Genomic DNA, 18766 nt, shown 5'->3' with positions numbered 1-18766 from the left:
TGTGTTAACTCAGTAAACATTTTTTTTTTTTTTAAATATAATAGTACGACTTTTTTTAAAGATAACTCTTGAGTGCAAGACCCAATTAAAATTATTACTGTTACCTAATTGTTTTAAATTCGGTGGGTAATTTATTGAAGAGAAGTTAATGGTGAATAAAACCTTTTGGGTACTCTTTCAACAAACTTTTGCAATCCACTTAACCCAACACAATTCAAGGTGTTACGACCTTCGAAGAATGATTAAGACACGTTTAAGATCTTCAAAAGATCGATAACTAAACGACATGACAAAATTAACGTTTATTTAGATGCCGCTGTGATCCCAACAAGATCTATCTACGATATTTCGTACGTCAAAGTGACAATGGTTGCCCGAATCGAGCTGCTTCTGTCAATTATACGACATACAAACGATATCTAAATGAGAACTTATCTAAACCAGAACTTATCGTTTTGGTATCTCATTCCACGAATCGGGCCACTTGTACTTATTAGGGTTCTTAAGAACTTTATTTTAATGGAAAGGTCCTGTTATCAATGAAATCCTTAAATGTGCTATCAACCGCAAGAAAGACCTTTAGAATACTAATGAAAATGGGGTAATCGTTAAAAGTGTCACGTTATCGCTTGACACCACTATTTGTTATTTAAGACGCTTAAATTAGGCATTTGACCTTACCAGTAGGTCCTTTTATTTTGTTACTTAGCGACCACAGCGACACTAATAAAAATAAACTCCAATTTTCAGCGAAATTATTTTACTCTTCGGGCAACATCGATTCATCATGTCACCTAAAACTGCTGTCACATTACTTGTTTGGGACTAAAATAGTTGATACTTTTGTCTTTTCTACGTTTATATTATTTTTCAAAAACTAGATGGGTAGTGTAGCAGGTGTCATCTCCATATAATTAACAATGTAAAAAAGCGCCAAATCTCGCGAAATTGTTTTAAACTGACATTTGTCAGCGTTGTATCCATCCAGTTTAAAAAATAGTATGATTGTTAAACTGTATCGTGTTTTTGGATAAGTATCTTACATTTTAACACAGTTTTATGTAACTAACAGGCCAATTCCAATGTACACTAATATCAGCCGGCCTAGCCAAGGTGACAAACGCTATCGCTACGACAACGAAACGCTTTGTCTCTCTGTCACTCTTCCATATTAGTGCGACAGTGACAGTTTCGTATCGATCGCCACAGAGCGTACGCGATTTGCATGTTGGCTACGCGGCGAGAACCCTAACGCAGCGGCTTACGTGAGCGAAAAGCAGGCTTGTAAAGTATTATGAATAAGGGGCTAGTGTATTCATAGTAATAAGGCATAACTTAAAATTTAGTATTTATGTAGGAATTATGTCAGCCTGCTAATAAAGTTTAAAATAAATAAGATTTGTGTTTACATATTTAATATACATATGTATGTATCTATGTTTTCATACGAGATTCATAACATCAAACCATTTCATATCTCACTACACAACACAGCTACGTACAGTAAAGATAAGTGCTACGCAATCTGTCAGTGAGAAGTCTATGCTGTCGATACGATCAAATGCATTGCGTATGAAACGCAAATAGCTATGCGGTGCAGTTGCCAACGGTACCATCGAAAGAAAATACGCCAATACGAGTTTCTGTTCATTCATTATTTTAAAATTATGGCATTTGATCATTCATTATTTTAAAAATAAGTGACATTAAAACGCCATCTTAAGAGGAAAGAGGATGGCCGATTTTCCATACAAACGTAGTCCCCGTTGTCCAAAAATATTGACATTATGGAAAATATTTTTACATAATTTGATGCATAAATTAACCATAGCTATGCCCCTAAGTTTGACTTTTTCTCGATTTTTGTATAATTATAGCAATAAGGAGCGAAGAACAGATTTCATACAATAATATAAAAAGTAATAATATTGTAATCTGTATGATTGAGAACAAAATGTACCTACACTATACTTATTGACTTAATAATATAAATATGCACCTATTTAACTACGTATGTTGTTTGTTACAAATTTGACGTGTAAAATGAATATTTTATGATTAAAAAATTGAAATTGAATTATAAATGCTTAGGCATAGCTGTCGTTGGTATTTAACAAATTTCAAAATATTTTCAATTATGTTAATATCCAGAGGGGAAAATGAGATACAAACTGCATTTGTATGAAAAGATGATTTTGCGCGGGTCCTTCATTTGCTGTTAAGATGACTAAGAGGCCTATGTTGTGAAAAATATTCATGTTTTTATCAAAAAAAAGAAAATAGGGCAAACTCTACATAATAATAGTGTATATTCGTTTGTCTATTTTTATTTATTTATTACATACATGGAAAACCAACAGCTTTAAACATTTCTATACCATACAATAGAAATACAGAGCCAATTACAGGTTCTAACTTATAAAAAAATAAATATAAATTTTCTTTTTATTTTCCTTTAAATTGCTTAAAGGTTGAGCTAGAAGAGAACCCTTATTAGGACAAGTTTGCCTTTGATAATTGTATATACTTTGTTTTTATTGTATTTTATTTTTATTGCACATAAGAAAACACACTGTACAATAGGCAAATTTAATGCCGTAAGGCATTCTCTACCAGTCAACCTTTAGGCAAAGCAGCTAAGTTGTAGGCGGTGCAAAAACATGATGTATAGATGATACAATTAGGTACATGTACGAACACAATACAATCATAAGAAATACTCAAACATAAACATACGTATATATAAATAATATTGATACAAATACATATACATATACATATATATGAAATCAGATGACTCACAAAGCAGAAACACTAAGATTTTCCAGTACTGCCAGCAAAGGGCTCACTTAAGGATTTTTTAAAGCAAACCTGTTCGGACACTGTCTTTTTTTGACAGGGAGACTATTCAAAAGGCGAGCTGCCTGAATAGAGAAAGAATCGGACATGTAACCAGTTCGGTGAGATGGTACCTATAGATAGACAGAGATAGATTGCCAGAAGAGCGAAGCAGACGGACACGAGAGACACCATAGTAGTGGAAGAAAGATTTTATATTTTAGATATTTTGAACCAACATATCTTATGTAAAATGAGCTGCAAAATTGCACGGAGAAATTGTGAATGAATTCATTGAATAAGTCGTCATGCACTTTTGCAGCTGATCGAGTGATCGTACAATTAAGCGTTTACATACTAACTTTTTAGTTTGTGAATTCGTAGTTGGTCCATAAAGTAATAATTATGTATTAATGAACACAAGCTGATTCATAAGTGGATATTATGCCGAGAAATATTTTATACAGGGTAGGCATGTATAAAGCAAATAACTACCAATCAGTCTTCAACTTTTATTTGAAAGTACTCGAACTAATTTTCTAATATAACTTAAAGTGGTTATTCCACGCCTAATAAATGGGGCAGAATATATGGTAAAAGACTATCGAGTTAAATCTTAAAACTTTTCGACTTAAATTAGTCTTCTAAAGCTGGAGAAAAAAAGCGGCCAAGTGCGAGTCGGACTCGCCCATGAAGGGTTCCGTACCATTTATGACGTATTAAAAAAACTACTTACTAGATCTCGTTCAAACCAATTTTCGGTGGAAGTTTGCATGGTAATGTATATCATATATTTGTTTTAGATTTTTCATTCTGTTATTTTAGAAGTTACAGGGGGGGACACACATTTTTCACTTTGGAAGTGTCTCTCGCGCAAACTATTCAGTTTAGAATTTTTTTTTATTAGAAACCTAAATATAATTTTTGAAGACCTATCCATAGATACCCCACACGTATGGGTTTTTTATGAAAAAAGTTTTTTTGAGTTATGGTTTAAGAATTTATTTCTCCAAAAAAGTTTCAGTTCTAAATATGGCGAACCCCCAAAATTTATTGTTTTTTTTTTCTATTTTTGTGTAAAAATCTTAATGCGGTTCATAGAATACATATACTTACCAAGATTGAACAGTAAAGCTCTTATAGTTTCGAAAAAAAGTGGCTGTGACATAAACGGACAGACAGACGGACATGACGAATCTATAAGGGTTCCGTTTTTTGCTATTTGGCTACGGAACCCTAAAAACCCTGTTTTTACATATTACTGCCCGAAATTAATCAACCGTAAACTTCAACAGTCAGGAGCCCTAATAAAATATATTATATTATAGGACATTAGTCCCACAGTAAGCTCAATAAGGCTTGTGTTGAGGGTACTTAGACAACGATATATACAATATATAAATACTTAAATACATAGAAAACACCCATGACTCAAGAACAAGTATCCATGCTCATCACACGAATAAATGACCTTACCAGGATTTGAACCCGGGACCATCCGCTTCGTAGGCAGGCAGTCACTACCCACTAGGCCAAACCGGTCGTCAAATTAGCCCTAAAACATTCAGAAACTTTTACCCTGTTTGATCTTTTTTTACTTATTATGTTCATAAGCTCTTTCCAGTCACGTTTATTTTTGAGTACCGAAATACGTTAACTCAACTTTCAGAAAACACAGAGGCCAATTCTGTTGTATCGTTTTCTTCTCATTTTGATGCGACCTTGAGTCAGCGTGCGCAGCTGTACAGTCGCCATCAGATATATCGGAGCGGCCGAAGTGCTCAAAAATATCTGAACGCGCGTTCCGAAATATCTGATGGTGACTGTACCAATCAGCGTGAGCCGCTCATTGGTCCCCACGAAATGCAATCAGAGGGCCTAGTCAAGATTACAATCGTTCGTCGACAAACACCAATATAAAAGACAAATATATCGGGATGACACACTACGAAAAGTCACGCGATCATTTTTTATAGATTATTTTACTTTTTATTTACATTTTCTACCAACGATTGTCACTTGCGTCGTTATAAGGCCTCTCGCTCGCACATATTACTGCAGGTGAGATGATGGATATCGTTTTAATTTCTCTATTATAAAGCCTGCACCTAACAAACGTGTCTTTTTGGCCCAGTGAATGGCATTAAGTCCGCCATTAGTACTTATTTTCGGAAGCCAAGACCCTCTTTGGGTTGCTCAGCCACATTAAATAGGTATTTGTACTTATAATTTTATGTGCAATAAAGTTTAAATAAATAAATAAATAGATAGATGACACGACTCAAAATATAATCAAAACCTTATATATATTTTTGTAACAATCGGCCTCGAAATATTGTTCGCCCGCGATAATAATATATTTTAGTACCCATTATACACTGTCTGAGTTCTTAGATTTACACTTTTCAACGCAACTTTTAAAATGTAGACTGAGTGAGTTATACGCGATTCTATTTGTTTTCTAAATAGGAGTTGGATAATGTTTAGGTAGGCACTTTAAATTCCTGAATGGAAGATGTTTTGAATACAGTTTATTACGTAAATGAGCCAAATGCCTTTTTGTGAAAAGCATGGGCTATATCTATAAAATAAATATGTAACTGATGAATAGGCATCTCCTCCAAACCTCAACAATTCCTCCCGTTTGCGAGGGAGAGGAAGTGATCCTCGCTCTGGGTCGTACTTGGTCCAACAGGTCTCCATAGCGGTTTAGCGGGGAAATGCTGCAGGCACTATGGGGACCTTTGAGCCAGGTAAGATGCAGGGAGGGTTATTAGGATAAGTGTAGGTTAATTTAGTTCGGTTTAATTGTAGGCATTTTTATATAATTTTAAATTTATTTTCTGATCTGGTGTAAATTTAAACTTTTTTTTCAATCATTTTGTATTTTTGTTTTATTACAACTTACATTGTGATATAAAAATGATATCTAAATGATGTTAGTCGCGCTTTTCGCTCGTACTGTCCTGCATTGGCGCGAGCGAGATTTTAAGGGCCTACTAAAGCCGTGAATACCGGTTCGTATGCCACGCCCGATAGCTTCCTCACTCCCCGCTAGCACGCACACATGGAAGCGCTTCGCGGAGTCCGCGGCGCACGTGAAGGTGAAAGCTCCATCTAGCGTTACAAAAGTTAACTACGATTATACGCGGTCGGCCAGAAACTTAATTCTTAGAAAATAAAAAAGATGGCGTTATTACTTGCTACTAGAAAATAAAAAAATATATTGTTGTAAATTGTAATAAATCTGAGACTACAATATAGCCAATTTTTATTGTTGATTTTTGGAAGATGTCAATAGTATAGATAATTGTAGGTATAACACTACCTATCTTTTTAAATTCGGTATCTTACATTGTTAGTTATCATATTTTATTTAGTAATATATTGTTGAGGCAGGAAATACAGGGTGCCGTTTTCCGACGACCAATTTTTCGGATGATAGTGAATCACAGTTGTCACCTACATATAAAAAAGAAAAAAGTAAGTATATGGTAACAACGAAAACTACAAAAAAAGTGAAACTTTTAAACAATTACTCAAACAATCAGGGTGATTCTTAAATTGTGTCCAGAAAAATATTTTTCACATATTGTTACGTATAAAAAGCATTTTTTGATGCATATGGTCAAGCTTAATACCCTCAGGAAAGGTAAATAAAATGAGTACATAATCACGGTTGTCACAAAGTGTCCCTCAGCCGTGACGTTTCGGCATTTTGGCGGCCAACTCCACTATTTTGAATTATACAATATTTTTAATATAGCCTAAGTTACTCCCATGACTACGACACATCGAATGACAGCTCATACGTTGAAATTCGTCAAACTAACGCTGTAGAGCGTGACAAAGAATCGGATACACATCATACATCCACATACACGCGGAAACCATTTTTCTGCTTCGGCAGTTGGGCAATAATAACAAATGAACGTAGCTAATAAAATCCATTTCTAAAGAGTGAATATGCCTCTAAATTAATCCAACGAATTGAGAATGTCACGACCACGTATCTATATGACACGAACGTGGATTCAATAGTCCGTGGCGGGGAGAGAATTTTGAGGCCACTGTCGTGACAATTTGAAACATGTTCGGTATTACCTAAAAATTACCTTTGACTTTGCAAATATTAAATAATTAGCTCAATCTCGAATGTATTAGGTATATCTTATGTTACAAACAATAACGTGAAATGAGCACTGACTTTTAAAAACTCAAACATGGCGGTGACGCGTTAAGGTTGACCTTTTTTTTTAATTAACACAAAAAAATAATTTTCGACAACATTTCTCCCTTCAGCCATTTGCAAATCTGACACCAACACAGTATTGCTGTTCTAAAAAAAAGCGTTAAAAAGGCTGCCAGACGTAAAGGTAACTTTCTACCGAGTACTGCATGTTTATGTTACCACGCGCGGCGGTGACACGAAAACTGATCACAAGATGTATGTTATTAAAATTGTTATAAAGTCGTTATATATCCATACAATTTTTAAACCGTATTGTGGAATAGGTGTAAGTGTTAACATTTGATATAAAATTCTTCCAAAAACACTTTCAAAGAAAAATAAAATATCATAAAATCCGAGGAAGTCACACTACACGTTCCGTGACATTTAGAACTTCTTAATATGTTTCTAATAAACGCTCTTAGGATATTAGGTTGACATAAAACTAGAGGTAAATTACTAAGGATATTGATATTTAGTTTACTTATTTTCTTAAAAATATATGCTATTCTTACAGGTAACACAAAATTGACGTATGTATTTATGATTGTTATTTTGACTGTTTTTAATTTAAGTTAATTTGTATTGTATTTTCGTTTGTTTGTGATGTAATTATGGGTCTTTCACCTGAAATAAACGATTTCATAATATCGTTCCCGTGGCTTTGGTTCACTGTGATTTTCATTCCCGTGTGTTTTGATATAAAATGTATTCTTCATGGGCATGTACAATGTAAAATCATATGTCAAGTAAATGATTATTTACTTTCATGGATTAAGTAAAAATTATCGTAATCATAACAGTCGATCAAAGACATACTTATTTATTTTCCCCTGGTTCTCATTCAATGCCTTTGGACTGGGGTTTCAACTAAAATCAACGTTTGGTACTTCGTTCTATAGATCTTAAAAATAACATTAAGTTGCTAAGAGCGTTCTATGATTCAGTGTATTATTTTGGAAGTAATTGTTCCGAAATTCATTGTCATTATGTCATTCCTTGTCATTCCCTTATCGGTTTTTTTCATTCCCTCGTCGCTTTTACATTCTTTTTATCGATTTTATTATTCCCCTGATAGGTAAGAAATTGACCAAAATGTATGCCTATTCGATTGATGGGCTTATATTGAAATTATATTTAATAATCTGATCTCAAAGAACGACCCTTCAATGCCCGCCATAAGCTAATTGGTTGGCTAATGGTTTCAAGAGCATGGACAAATAAAGTATTGACTAACATTATCAACACAAAATCGCGTTCCTCTGAAATGAAAAGTTTGATCGGGATATCCAAAATTGCACAACGCCGTCTATTAGGAACTACTTTAATTATCAGACAGTTAGACAAGAGGTTGAAGCACCGAACCAAGTGTAATGAACTGATACTGCTGTTAAATGGTGGTATCTGCTATAGCAGTTGCCTAAACTTACAGGAAAGACATTGTTAGTAAGCGATTTTGCTAAGTATAAAACTTTAATCGTCTTTGTCAAGACTAAGATATATTATTAAGGTAAAAAAGTATAATTTTAAAATCTGAAAAAAAAAATTAAAAACAGTGTAAGTTCTAAGATATACATTATCAAAAACCATCCTGTATATGTTAACATTTATAGTATTTTTCAAACTCGATGGGTAGGGTGACAGGTGTTATCTCTATATAATTATTAACCTAAAAACGCCAAATCTCGCAAAATCGTATTGAAACGACAGCTGTCAGCGTACCCATATAAAAAAACTATAGATAGCACCATACACGAGCTGAATTTTCTTTTTTTTTATACTACGTCGGTGGCAAACAAGCATACGGCCCGCCTGATGGTAAGCCTGTATATGTTAACATTTATAGTATTTTTCAAACTCGATGGGTAGTGTGACAGGTGTTATCTCTATATAATTATTAACCTAAAAACGCCAAATCTCGCAAAATCGTATTGAAACGACAGCTGTCAGCGTACCCATATAAAAAAACTATAGATAGCACCACACACGAGCTGAATTTTCTTTTTTTTTTTATACTACGTCGGTGGCAAACAAGCATACGGCCCGCCTGATGGTAAGCAGTCTCCGTAGCCTATGTACGCCTAGAGGAGTTACATGCGCGTTGCCGACCCTAAACTCGCCCCCCCCCCCCCCCCCCCTTCGTTGAGCTCTGGCAACCTTACTCACCGGCAGGAACACAACACTATGAGTAGGGTCTAGTTTTATTTGGCTGCGGTTTTCTGTACTGGCTGTGCCCTACCACACAAAGCGTGATGAAATTCACAATGCCCATACCTCTCTTATCACAATGCCCATCTCTCTCTTTGAATGGCAATTTTAAGAAAGGGACGATTCGGTACGTTTTTCTTATTGCTCCTTGTCAAGTAAAATCAAACTGAAAAGCATAGTTACTTTCGTTGATGTACGTAATAGGGGTAGATGAGGTACCAGGCGCTCGATCGTGAGCCACAAAATATAGGTTCCGGGACCTATATTGAATTAGTCATACGGGTGACGCTGAAGTGTCAACATTGTCATCAAATTCGATAAAATATTGCCAAAGAATGCCGTGTTGCGCCTTTTTCCAGTGCTTCAATAGCTCCAAGCACAAAAACAAAGCTCACGGTATCACTTTTCATTCGTAAGTACTGTTATAACATTTGAAAACATAATTTTTTCTAAATAATATTTAAAATTTTCTTGTTATTGAGTGAGCGCGACAGCTAAATAATGCATTACCCATGTGAGAAACACGTTTATCCGAGTGTCAAGTAGGCATGCCCGCTTCATGCATTGTAGAGTCAGCAATTTTTTTATAAATATGCAACTTTTTAAATCATGTGCTCCTATTCCTTGAAACTATAGAATGTAACCGGTTTTTATTTTAATATACGAATAACCGGTTGTTAACCAAAAATCCAGTTTTTCTGATAGTATTTTTAAAACAATATCTTATATCTTGCATTAACTTGAAACCCAAATATCGGGAATAGTCCATCAAAAATTACTAAATAGTACTTGTACAACAATAGGAAAACTATGGACAACATTTTTAACCAGAGCTTGGATTTACAATTTTAATATGCGAGTTATAGTGTAGTTTTAAGATGTATTTATGTATGTTGAAAACTGTGTAAAAAATATTTAGAACAGATATTAAATCAATCAAATTTAACCTATTTATTTACTTCCTTTTATCATAAACAAAAGAAATAAATAATAATCATCTCTATTTGTCAAGTAAAATGTATGACGACTGGTCTGGCCTAGTGGGCAGTGACCCTGCCTATGAAGCCGATGGTCCCGTTCCGGGTTCAAAGTTCTGATGATGGAATCCATGAAGAATTGAGGGAACACCTAAAATCTTATAGGTACAAATATAGTGATTTTTGTAGTTTTTGTGTATGTTATTTTCATCCAAAAACTGGCAATTAGTGTAGTGGAACTGCTGACGATGAACAGAACGAAACTCCCTAACTACGTATTTACCGTTTGACTATTTGTTTTAATTTGTACTCTTTGTAGAGCAACTAAGGTGATGAAAATGAAAACGATGAAAATCAGAACGAATACTTTAAATTGAACATTCTAATGTAAGGGCACGCTGCCGTCTCAAATCGAGAAAAGTGGGACATTGCTAATTTCGCCTTCGATAGGGAATGATTTAAAAAAATATAACATTTGCAATTTTTTTTTAACTTAAAATGAGTATGAACGTTAAAAAAATGAAAACTATTATATATTATATAGCGAAAAAAAAATTGTTTTCCATAAAATAAATAAAGTGCCTATTTATTTTAATTTCGTATATATTATATAAATATTTGTTTCCTGACACTACCTAATAAAGACCGACGTTGAAGGCGCTTATTCCCATTACTTACAAGTCTTACAACTTGTCCAATATAAGTGAATCCGTATACGTATCGTAGCTATGAATAAACAAGGTTCACACTTTTATATTGGTTCTCTTGAGTCGTGCGCTCGGCGAACGATTGGAATATATAAATACCAGGAGTAACTACGAATTACCAGTGATTACAATATTGTCTCTTGTCAAGCGTACCTGTCTTTTCCGAAAAACCGCCAGAAGTGAAACCCTGAAACCTCGAGATCCCTATCAACTGAGATCATATCGTTATACTGGTTTTCTCGAGGCGACACGTTAGTTGAACATAGTGAATAGTCGACCAGGGTTTCAGAAGTAAAAAACGAGGGTCAATTTCATGCTTTAAAAATATGATAGTCAATAATTTGATATTAATCTCAGTGTAACTCGCTCGCTCAGATATTTGCTTGAGAGAGACGGTCTAAGATTAGGTAATATCAAATCATTGATATTTTTTTTAAATCGAAATGACTTAATATCACTTTAAGACGACAATGTAAGAAGTATGTACGTCTCGCCTACACATTTGTATAATGTTATTAGTTTTTCTCTGTTGCACCTTGAGGAATACGCAAAATATAGGGGTCTCGCTTGCGCAGCACTGTTAACTATATTTGGTTATCCTTGTTGCTCGTTGTGCACATGTACATTATAATGGTGTGTAGTATTTGCAAATGAATGGGTGTTGGACCAGATTTTAGTTTTGTCAACTATTAACGTCACATATCTACCCCTTTTACTTACATAAATGGTTACTTTACTCTTTGCTGAAAAGTCATATTAGTCATTGACGTTTTGACAGTATCCTGTTAAATAAATTATGTGAATTGTTCTTAAGGCATGCGGATTACAAATCAGAGGTCGCTGGTTCAAACCCCGGCCCGTGCAAACGAGTTTTTTTTTTCTAATAAACATGTTGATTTTTTTCGTTTTTTTTTTATATAATAAGTATATTTGTTTTACATAAAGATTACCTAGGCTATAGAAAAATTGGTATGAATAAAATAAAATAATTCGTGTCATTAAAATATGTTTTTAATACACATATTTAAAAGAATAACTTTATTTCTGTATAAGACAGACAAGATTTACTTTTACAATAAAATAGAAAATAAGCAATAAAGATATTATATAGTAACAAAAAAAGAAAACAAAAAGTTACGATTAGATTCGATCGGTCTATAGATGTCTCGCATTTTTTCTTTGGTGTCTACACGACCACACAGCTACCGATACATTACAGATGCTGTCGAAACTTCCTTACCCGTTGTAATTGTTCAAAGAGTATTTGACTTTGACGTAGCTAAGCAAACACGCACACATGCGTAACGTATAGGCCTGTAAAGATAGCTCCATTCGTAGTAGACCTCGGATTCCGTTACTAGTTAATAGAGCTACGACTCAACGTTTATTGGATATGTCGATTTTACGTAATTTGAAGCGCTGCGCGATTTGACATAGGTCTTACCTCTTTGAGGCACCACGGCCATCTAACATTACTGGCATAAAGGACGCATATATGACTTTGACGCATGACAAAAAGAGAAGTCGAACTGCGTAAAATGGGCGTTTTCTGTTGAATTCATAAAATCAAAAACGAGAATAAATCCGTTTGTATAAGATAATTAGTTAATATTTAGTTGAATGATGTTTAAGACGAGATGAAAACCTTTACTTTAAAGTGGATTATGCTGGATGAAGATGTGTTTTCTAGTTGCACTGAGGTAAACACTAAAAATGTAGATGTAACTTTGGATTTATATTCTATCGAGAAAATTTTAAGCCTTTTTGTTTCGACTAGTATCATATCTCTTATCATATAGTCAAGATACATATATCCGAAAATCACGTCTGTTTGTTTCCGGGGCTAGCCCCTGCCATGCTTCAAAGATCCCGTTATTTTTCGATGCAGGGCCTTAAGATCCCTGACAACATAATCTATAAATTGGTCGGGTTATGTGTAGGTACCACAAACTATACTAAATTCACGGTGGGAATAAAAAAATGTCCTCACATTTCAACATTATGTGACAAGGACAAACAATAATAACGCTTTCTTTGCTACTCCTACTGAAAGATAAATAAGACTATCCCGTTCGGTCATTTCCCTCCACCGCTCATGGCTGATCCAGTTGAATACTCGATTCATGCGTAAAACGTACTAGAATCGTGGTGGCTCCATCTAGTGACGATATTCAATATTACTTCGACAGCTATATCCGTCGTGCGCTGTTGCCCATAACGTAGTCAGTCGCAAAACTCGCAAATCGCAATATAATTGTGGTATCAATTTTTGTAAATTAATGTATTGAATTCGTGTTGTTATTAATGTTTACATTTCATTTATAGTGTTTTTAATTTATGGCACGTTAAATATGTCTTAATATGTAGGATAAGAATTTTTTAATGGCTGATTGTGACATTTGGCGCCATCTATGATATCGATTTAGAAATAATTATAACTAGTTCGAGATGGGAGGGCATGACCAGACGGACAGTGGCCGGCAACACGAAATTAGCGACCATATTCTGCGTCGAAAGAAAAACGCATGAAAACTCGAAAACACGCGTTTTCCCAAACATAAGACTAATCTAGATCGATTGTATACCTCCAAAAACCCCCATATACCAAATTTCAGCGAAATCGTTAGAGCCGTTTCCGAGATCACAGAAAAATATATAAAAGGTATAAGATTTTTTTTTTAACCACCTTAATACACGGGTTATCATCGGGATATCATTTTTATGTCACAAGTAAGTTGGAATTGGCCTCCTTATTGGAATACAAAACCCTTAAAACTGACATTCGAAGCCGAAACCAACTAACCGAAAACTTAGACAATAAAGCGAATGGCCTCCGCGAACTTATCTATCGCTTCCCATTTTGCTAATGTGTTACGTATGTATTGCCTCAGGTCTGGGCGTACATTGTGAGTATTTTACACTTGAGCGCAATGAAAATGAGTCACTTTGCAAGGTCAATGCGGCCAAATCCGTCTACGAGAAAATCCGTACACGAGCCTATATTTTTAGGCGTTCGCTACTGAGCACTAGACGCTTTTGACTGCTAGAACTTAAAGCAATCGCTGCTTATCAATAAAGTCGACAATAGTGTACTGTTGTTTAAAAAACGCGCTCGTGTAGGTACGGAGTTTCTCGCAGACGGGTTTCGTCGCATTTACCTTATAGAAATTCCGATACGAACTGAGCCATTTGTATTGCTGTGTAGTGTACCATTGTTTTCTACAAATCCATTAGCCCTGATTACTTGATTAGAAAAGAACAACGTATCTTGATAAACCGTAATCCACGTAACTTGAAACATAGTAATTTTTTGCACAGTCAGTCAAATATGTAAAATGTGGGTATGCTGTGAATTTACGGCCTAGTTTTTTTTTGTGTTGAAGTTTATATAAATTTTGTTTACGATTTCACTGCTTAGACATATATATAAAACTTGTGCAAATATAAATTAAGTGTAGGCGCCTTAAACCCAGCAAAAATAAGAGTACTTATAACTAGTATCTGTTTTACTGCTATAGGTATTATACTGTAAGTATGTAACTGAACGTAAAGCAATTACTCAAACCTGTCAGTGTTGAGGTGAACTTTTACTGTGCGACCAATCCCGAAATCGCGAAAAAAAAATAGACTAGGAAATTTCAACAGCAGACCAGCAAAATATATGAAACAGTCAAATTTTAGTTGTTCAGTATGACCTAAACAGTAACGGGTTTTAGTAATTGCTTTACGTCCAGTTACATACTGTTTAAAAAAATCGGATAAAAACTTATAGCATAGTAAGACTGCTTCGATCGTCCAGTGGCGCCCTCATCTTTACAGTTTAGTTGATAAAGCGATTAATAAGCAAAATAAGACTAAGTATGTACACAGCACATACGAGATTGAGCTGGAGCGAGGCCAGAAGACGAGCTGAAGATAGAAAGGCGTGGCGCGAGCTTGTGAAGGCCCTTTGCACCTCTGGGGTGCTTTAGGACAACAACATGTACACAGCCCAAAAGTTGAGGAATCAGTAGGGCGACAATATTAATGTAAGATGCCCACTGAACCGGTGGAGTCAGAGCACATTACACATTTGTACGTCCGCGAGCCGGTCGGCTCCTCGCGGAGCGGACGAACTCCATAGCTTCTGCCATACATAATGTATTTAGGTACATTGAAAATGCGCTCCAAGACGGCTTGACTCCAGCCGGTCGTTGGGAATCGTACATTATAAAAAGAAATATATACACATAAATTAATTGGTTTATTAGAAAACTCAATCCCCCTGATGAGGGCGCCACTGGAGGGTCGACGCAGTCTTAACTCTTAAGTAAAGTTCAGGGTTACAATCGCGAAAATCGAAGTTCGTTAATTGCGGGCATTTTTCTCTGTCACTCTAATTACGTCTTAGTGAAAGTAAAAGAGAAAGATCCCCGCAATTTGCGAAATTCGGTTGTCGCGGTAGGCCCCCTGTTCACGCGAAGTGACGGATTTTAACGACTAATAAAGTTAGTACGTGAGTCCTTGGCTTGTTTAAACACATTAATGGATTGCAAAGATTCTTCACGCTTCTGTTAGGTAAGCTTCGGTAACTTAATTAAGAGTGAGTGAATTCCAAAAGGTCGCAAGTTCAAATCTTGCTCAATGCGGTGAATTTTTCCATTATTCCTTTAATTTAAATATGTTTAGTTTAGCTTAGTAAAAAAATAGCTTAAACGACATTTATTGTTGATGGACAGAGTTAATTTATTGAACGATCAAGACCACACTTCGAATTGTATGCTGCACGTGCATTGTAGTAGCCTACAATACCTACTACTATACTTACCCATATTACCTACTTAGACTTATAATAATATTTCTTTTCAGATGCGAGCCCGGAGGAAAGTCGCACTGACAGTCCTCGCTTTCGTGCTGGTATTCGCCGCCTGCTTCCTACCCTCGCACGTTTTCATGATGTGGTTTTATTACTGGTAAGTTTACCCAAACTAGGCGTTTTTGAGATGCGAGCCAGAAGGAAAATTGCACATACATACAGTCAGTCAGCACAAGAAAGAAGAAGAAGCGACAGCGCTTTCGTGCTGTTTTTTTATGATATACGGCCCGATTCGAAGAATGATGAAGACACGTTTAAGATCTTGGAAAGACCGATAACTAAACGACATGTCAAAATTGACGTTTATTTCGATTCCGCTGTGATCCCAATAAGATCTATCTACGATATTTCTAACGTCAAAGTGATACTGGTTGCCCGAATCGAGCTGTTTCTTTCAATTATACAACATATAAACGATATCTAAATGAGAACTTATCTAAACCAGAACTTATCGTTATCGTATCTCATTCTTCGAATCGGGCCGATAGGAGGCAAAGGAGCAGACGATTACCATTGCCCATGGATACCTGGAACACCAGAGGTAAGTGCATTGCCTGTCTTTTATAATGGGAGTACGCTCTTTTCTTGAAGGTTTGAAGGTCGTATTGGTCCGAAAATACCGCGAGCGACAGTTCATTCCACAATTTAGCTGTGCGAGGCAGGAAGTTTCTGGAGAAACGCACAGTTGCGGACTGCAACCATCTAAGTGGTAAAGATGGAAATGTTGTACGCCCCTCTGCCCCTCCCCTAGGCCTCTGGCAATATCAACTTATATGTGATCGGTATGTAAAAAAGCAATGTCCCATTAGCATAGAGTGTGCAACTATTATTTAAAACGTACTTATTTGATAGTGAAGTCTTACTTTTATGCACTTCAATATCGAACATTTTTTAGACAGTTGTTTTAATATAATGTAAAAAAATTTTTTATTGATTTTAGTAAAACGGTGGTTCTAACGGGAAGACTGCCAATGATATAAAATTGATTTCGATTTGTAAAGTTTGATGCCACTGATATTGACATCAAATTACGAACCTGAATATGGCTCAAAGCGAGTTCATTTTCTATATAAATTAACTAAAGAAATTGCCTCTGATTTCAAACATTATAATATTCTGATAGAAATACTAAAATTGAACCATATCAAAATTCAATGTTCACTGATAGGTGTATTCTAGAAAGGCTACAAATTCTTAGCAATCCTATTATTAGGTACTAAATACAAAAGTTATTTCAACCATCTATTAAGTGGAAGATTACCTATAACAATGAAACTTCATTAATACTGTCAGTTCTAACTCTTTAGACGATTATATAGTATTTATACAACCCCTGAAAGGACGCTTTCAATAGGCTGATTCCGATGAATGATTTAGTTATTTCGTTAACAGTTTCTAAAAGGAACAATAGCGATTATTTAGATTGAATAAACATTTTGTCAAATTCAGTTATCCCTTTTATTCAATCTTCACTGAAAGTACGTTTTAGTTCAGCCCAAAATTTTAATGTCGGACGCCAGTAACTTTTTGACCTACGTCAATATTAGTTTTACTGTTACGAGTTGAAAAGTTAAAATTCGAGAAGTTTCGGAACAATAAGCTGCTATCATATCAGCCGTAAATAAGTTGGCTTCTTCCGCACTGCTAGTTTGAATTTGTTGTGGTACGTTTGAGTTCACATACATCTTTTACAATTACAAGGGGTGTCCTTAGTTCCTTGGAGCTGGAGGCGGATGTTAGTGTGGGATACTTCCTGCGTAGACACACTGGCACCGTCCCATCTCCAACGGATTAATGTACAAGCGGGCGGAGCGGCGGAAAGCGCTGTAATTTTAATATGTAATAAATATAACAGCCACGGTAGAGAGTATCATTTTGTACTATCGAGAGTATCATGGTACCATTTGCCGTTGAAACTAGGTCCATGGGGTCTCAGGGTGCACAAGTTTTTTGCAAAAATCGCGAAGCGTCTGGTTGACGTAACTGGGGACCGAAGAGTGGTTGCAATACAACGAGGAAATGCCGTCAGTATACTTGGTACATGCCTCAATGGCCTATTTTAGATTTAAGCTAGTTATAGTAATACTTCGGTTTATATTCATTATGTACATTGTTATTCATGCCATCATCATTGTTACCAAAATAAAATGTTTACCTATTACAAGCTGACGACATTATTGTCAGTATCTTAGAGGCGTGTAAATTGTAATTGTTTTGAATTTACACGCCTATATTCGGAACGTTGGCTTGCACAAGATAATCTTGAACTCGGCTGTTATACCTGGGACTTCATCGATGAGAAGAAGTTGTCAAAGTTTTAAGTACAATCTTTGCTAATACAGTCTAAACAAATATTAATACGAGTAGATATGCGATTATACTTAAGTCATATTTTAGATCATAGTGCTAATCCGTTAGCAAGTAAGAGGAGTTTATCGTTGTATTTGGTGTATTCATCCGTTTTTCATCCACAGCCCAACAGCTCAGGAGGACTACAACGGGTGGTGGCACGCACTGCGTATCATCGGCTTCTGCTTCTCCTTCCTCAACAGCTGCGTCAACCCCATCGCCCTCTACTGCACCAGTGGCATTTTCAGGAAGCACTTCAACAGGTACGCCACTATAATTCTTGTAATCAACTTGTCTATCAATTGCCTCGCATTCCGAGAGGATTTCAATGACTATTAGAGAAGTATTTGCCATCGGTTGTTCTTCAACAGCTGCGTCAACCCCATTGTCCTTTACTGCACCAGTGGTATTCAATTCAATGAATTGTATTTTATACTTAATTGTTGATGTACTTGTTTTTGCTTGTATCTAAATTCCATGTTGACGTGTAAAAGTGCCCTTATGGCCTATTTGCTGAATAAATGTCGAAGTTGAAGTTGAAGTATCTTCAGGAAGTACTTCAACAGGTACGTCTTTAGTTCTTCTTTATATGTATGCATAA

At 35.6% G+C, this 18766-nt stretch overlaps 1 protein-coding gene across 1 annotated transcript in view; it reads left to right on the top strand.

Moving 5' to 3' along the window:
• Positions 1-18766, top strand: part of LOC133526535 (neuropeptide CCHamide-1 receptor) — a 300559-nt gene that overhangs the window by 270432 nt on the left and 11361 nt on the right. The window contains exons 6-7 of the mRNA XM_061863212.1: positions 15810-15913; positions 18291-18428. Of these exons, the coding sequence (XP_061719196.1) occupies positions 15810-15913; positions 18291-18428 (242 nt within the window). The remainder of the gene's footprint in view (positions 1-15809; positions 15914-18290; positions 18429-18766) is intronic.

The sequence above is a fragment of the Cydia pomonella genome, chromosome 16, assembly GCF_033807575.1.
Source record: "Cydia pomonella isolate Wapato2018A chromosome 16, ilCydPomo1, whole genome shotgun sequence".
Classification (NCBI taxonomy): Eukaryota; Metazoa; Arthropoda; class Insecta; order Lepidoptera; family Tortricidae; genus Cydia; species Cydia pomonella.
This window is presented reverse-complemented; position numbering and strand designations above follow the sequence as displayed.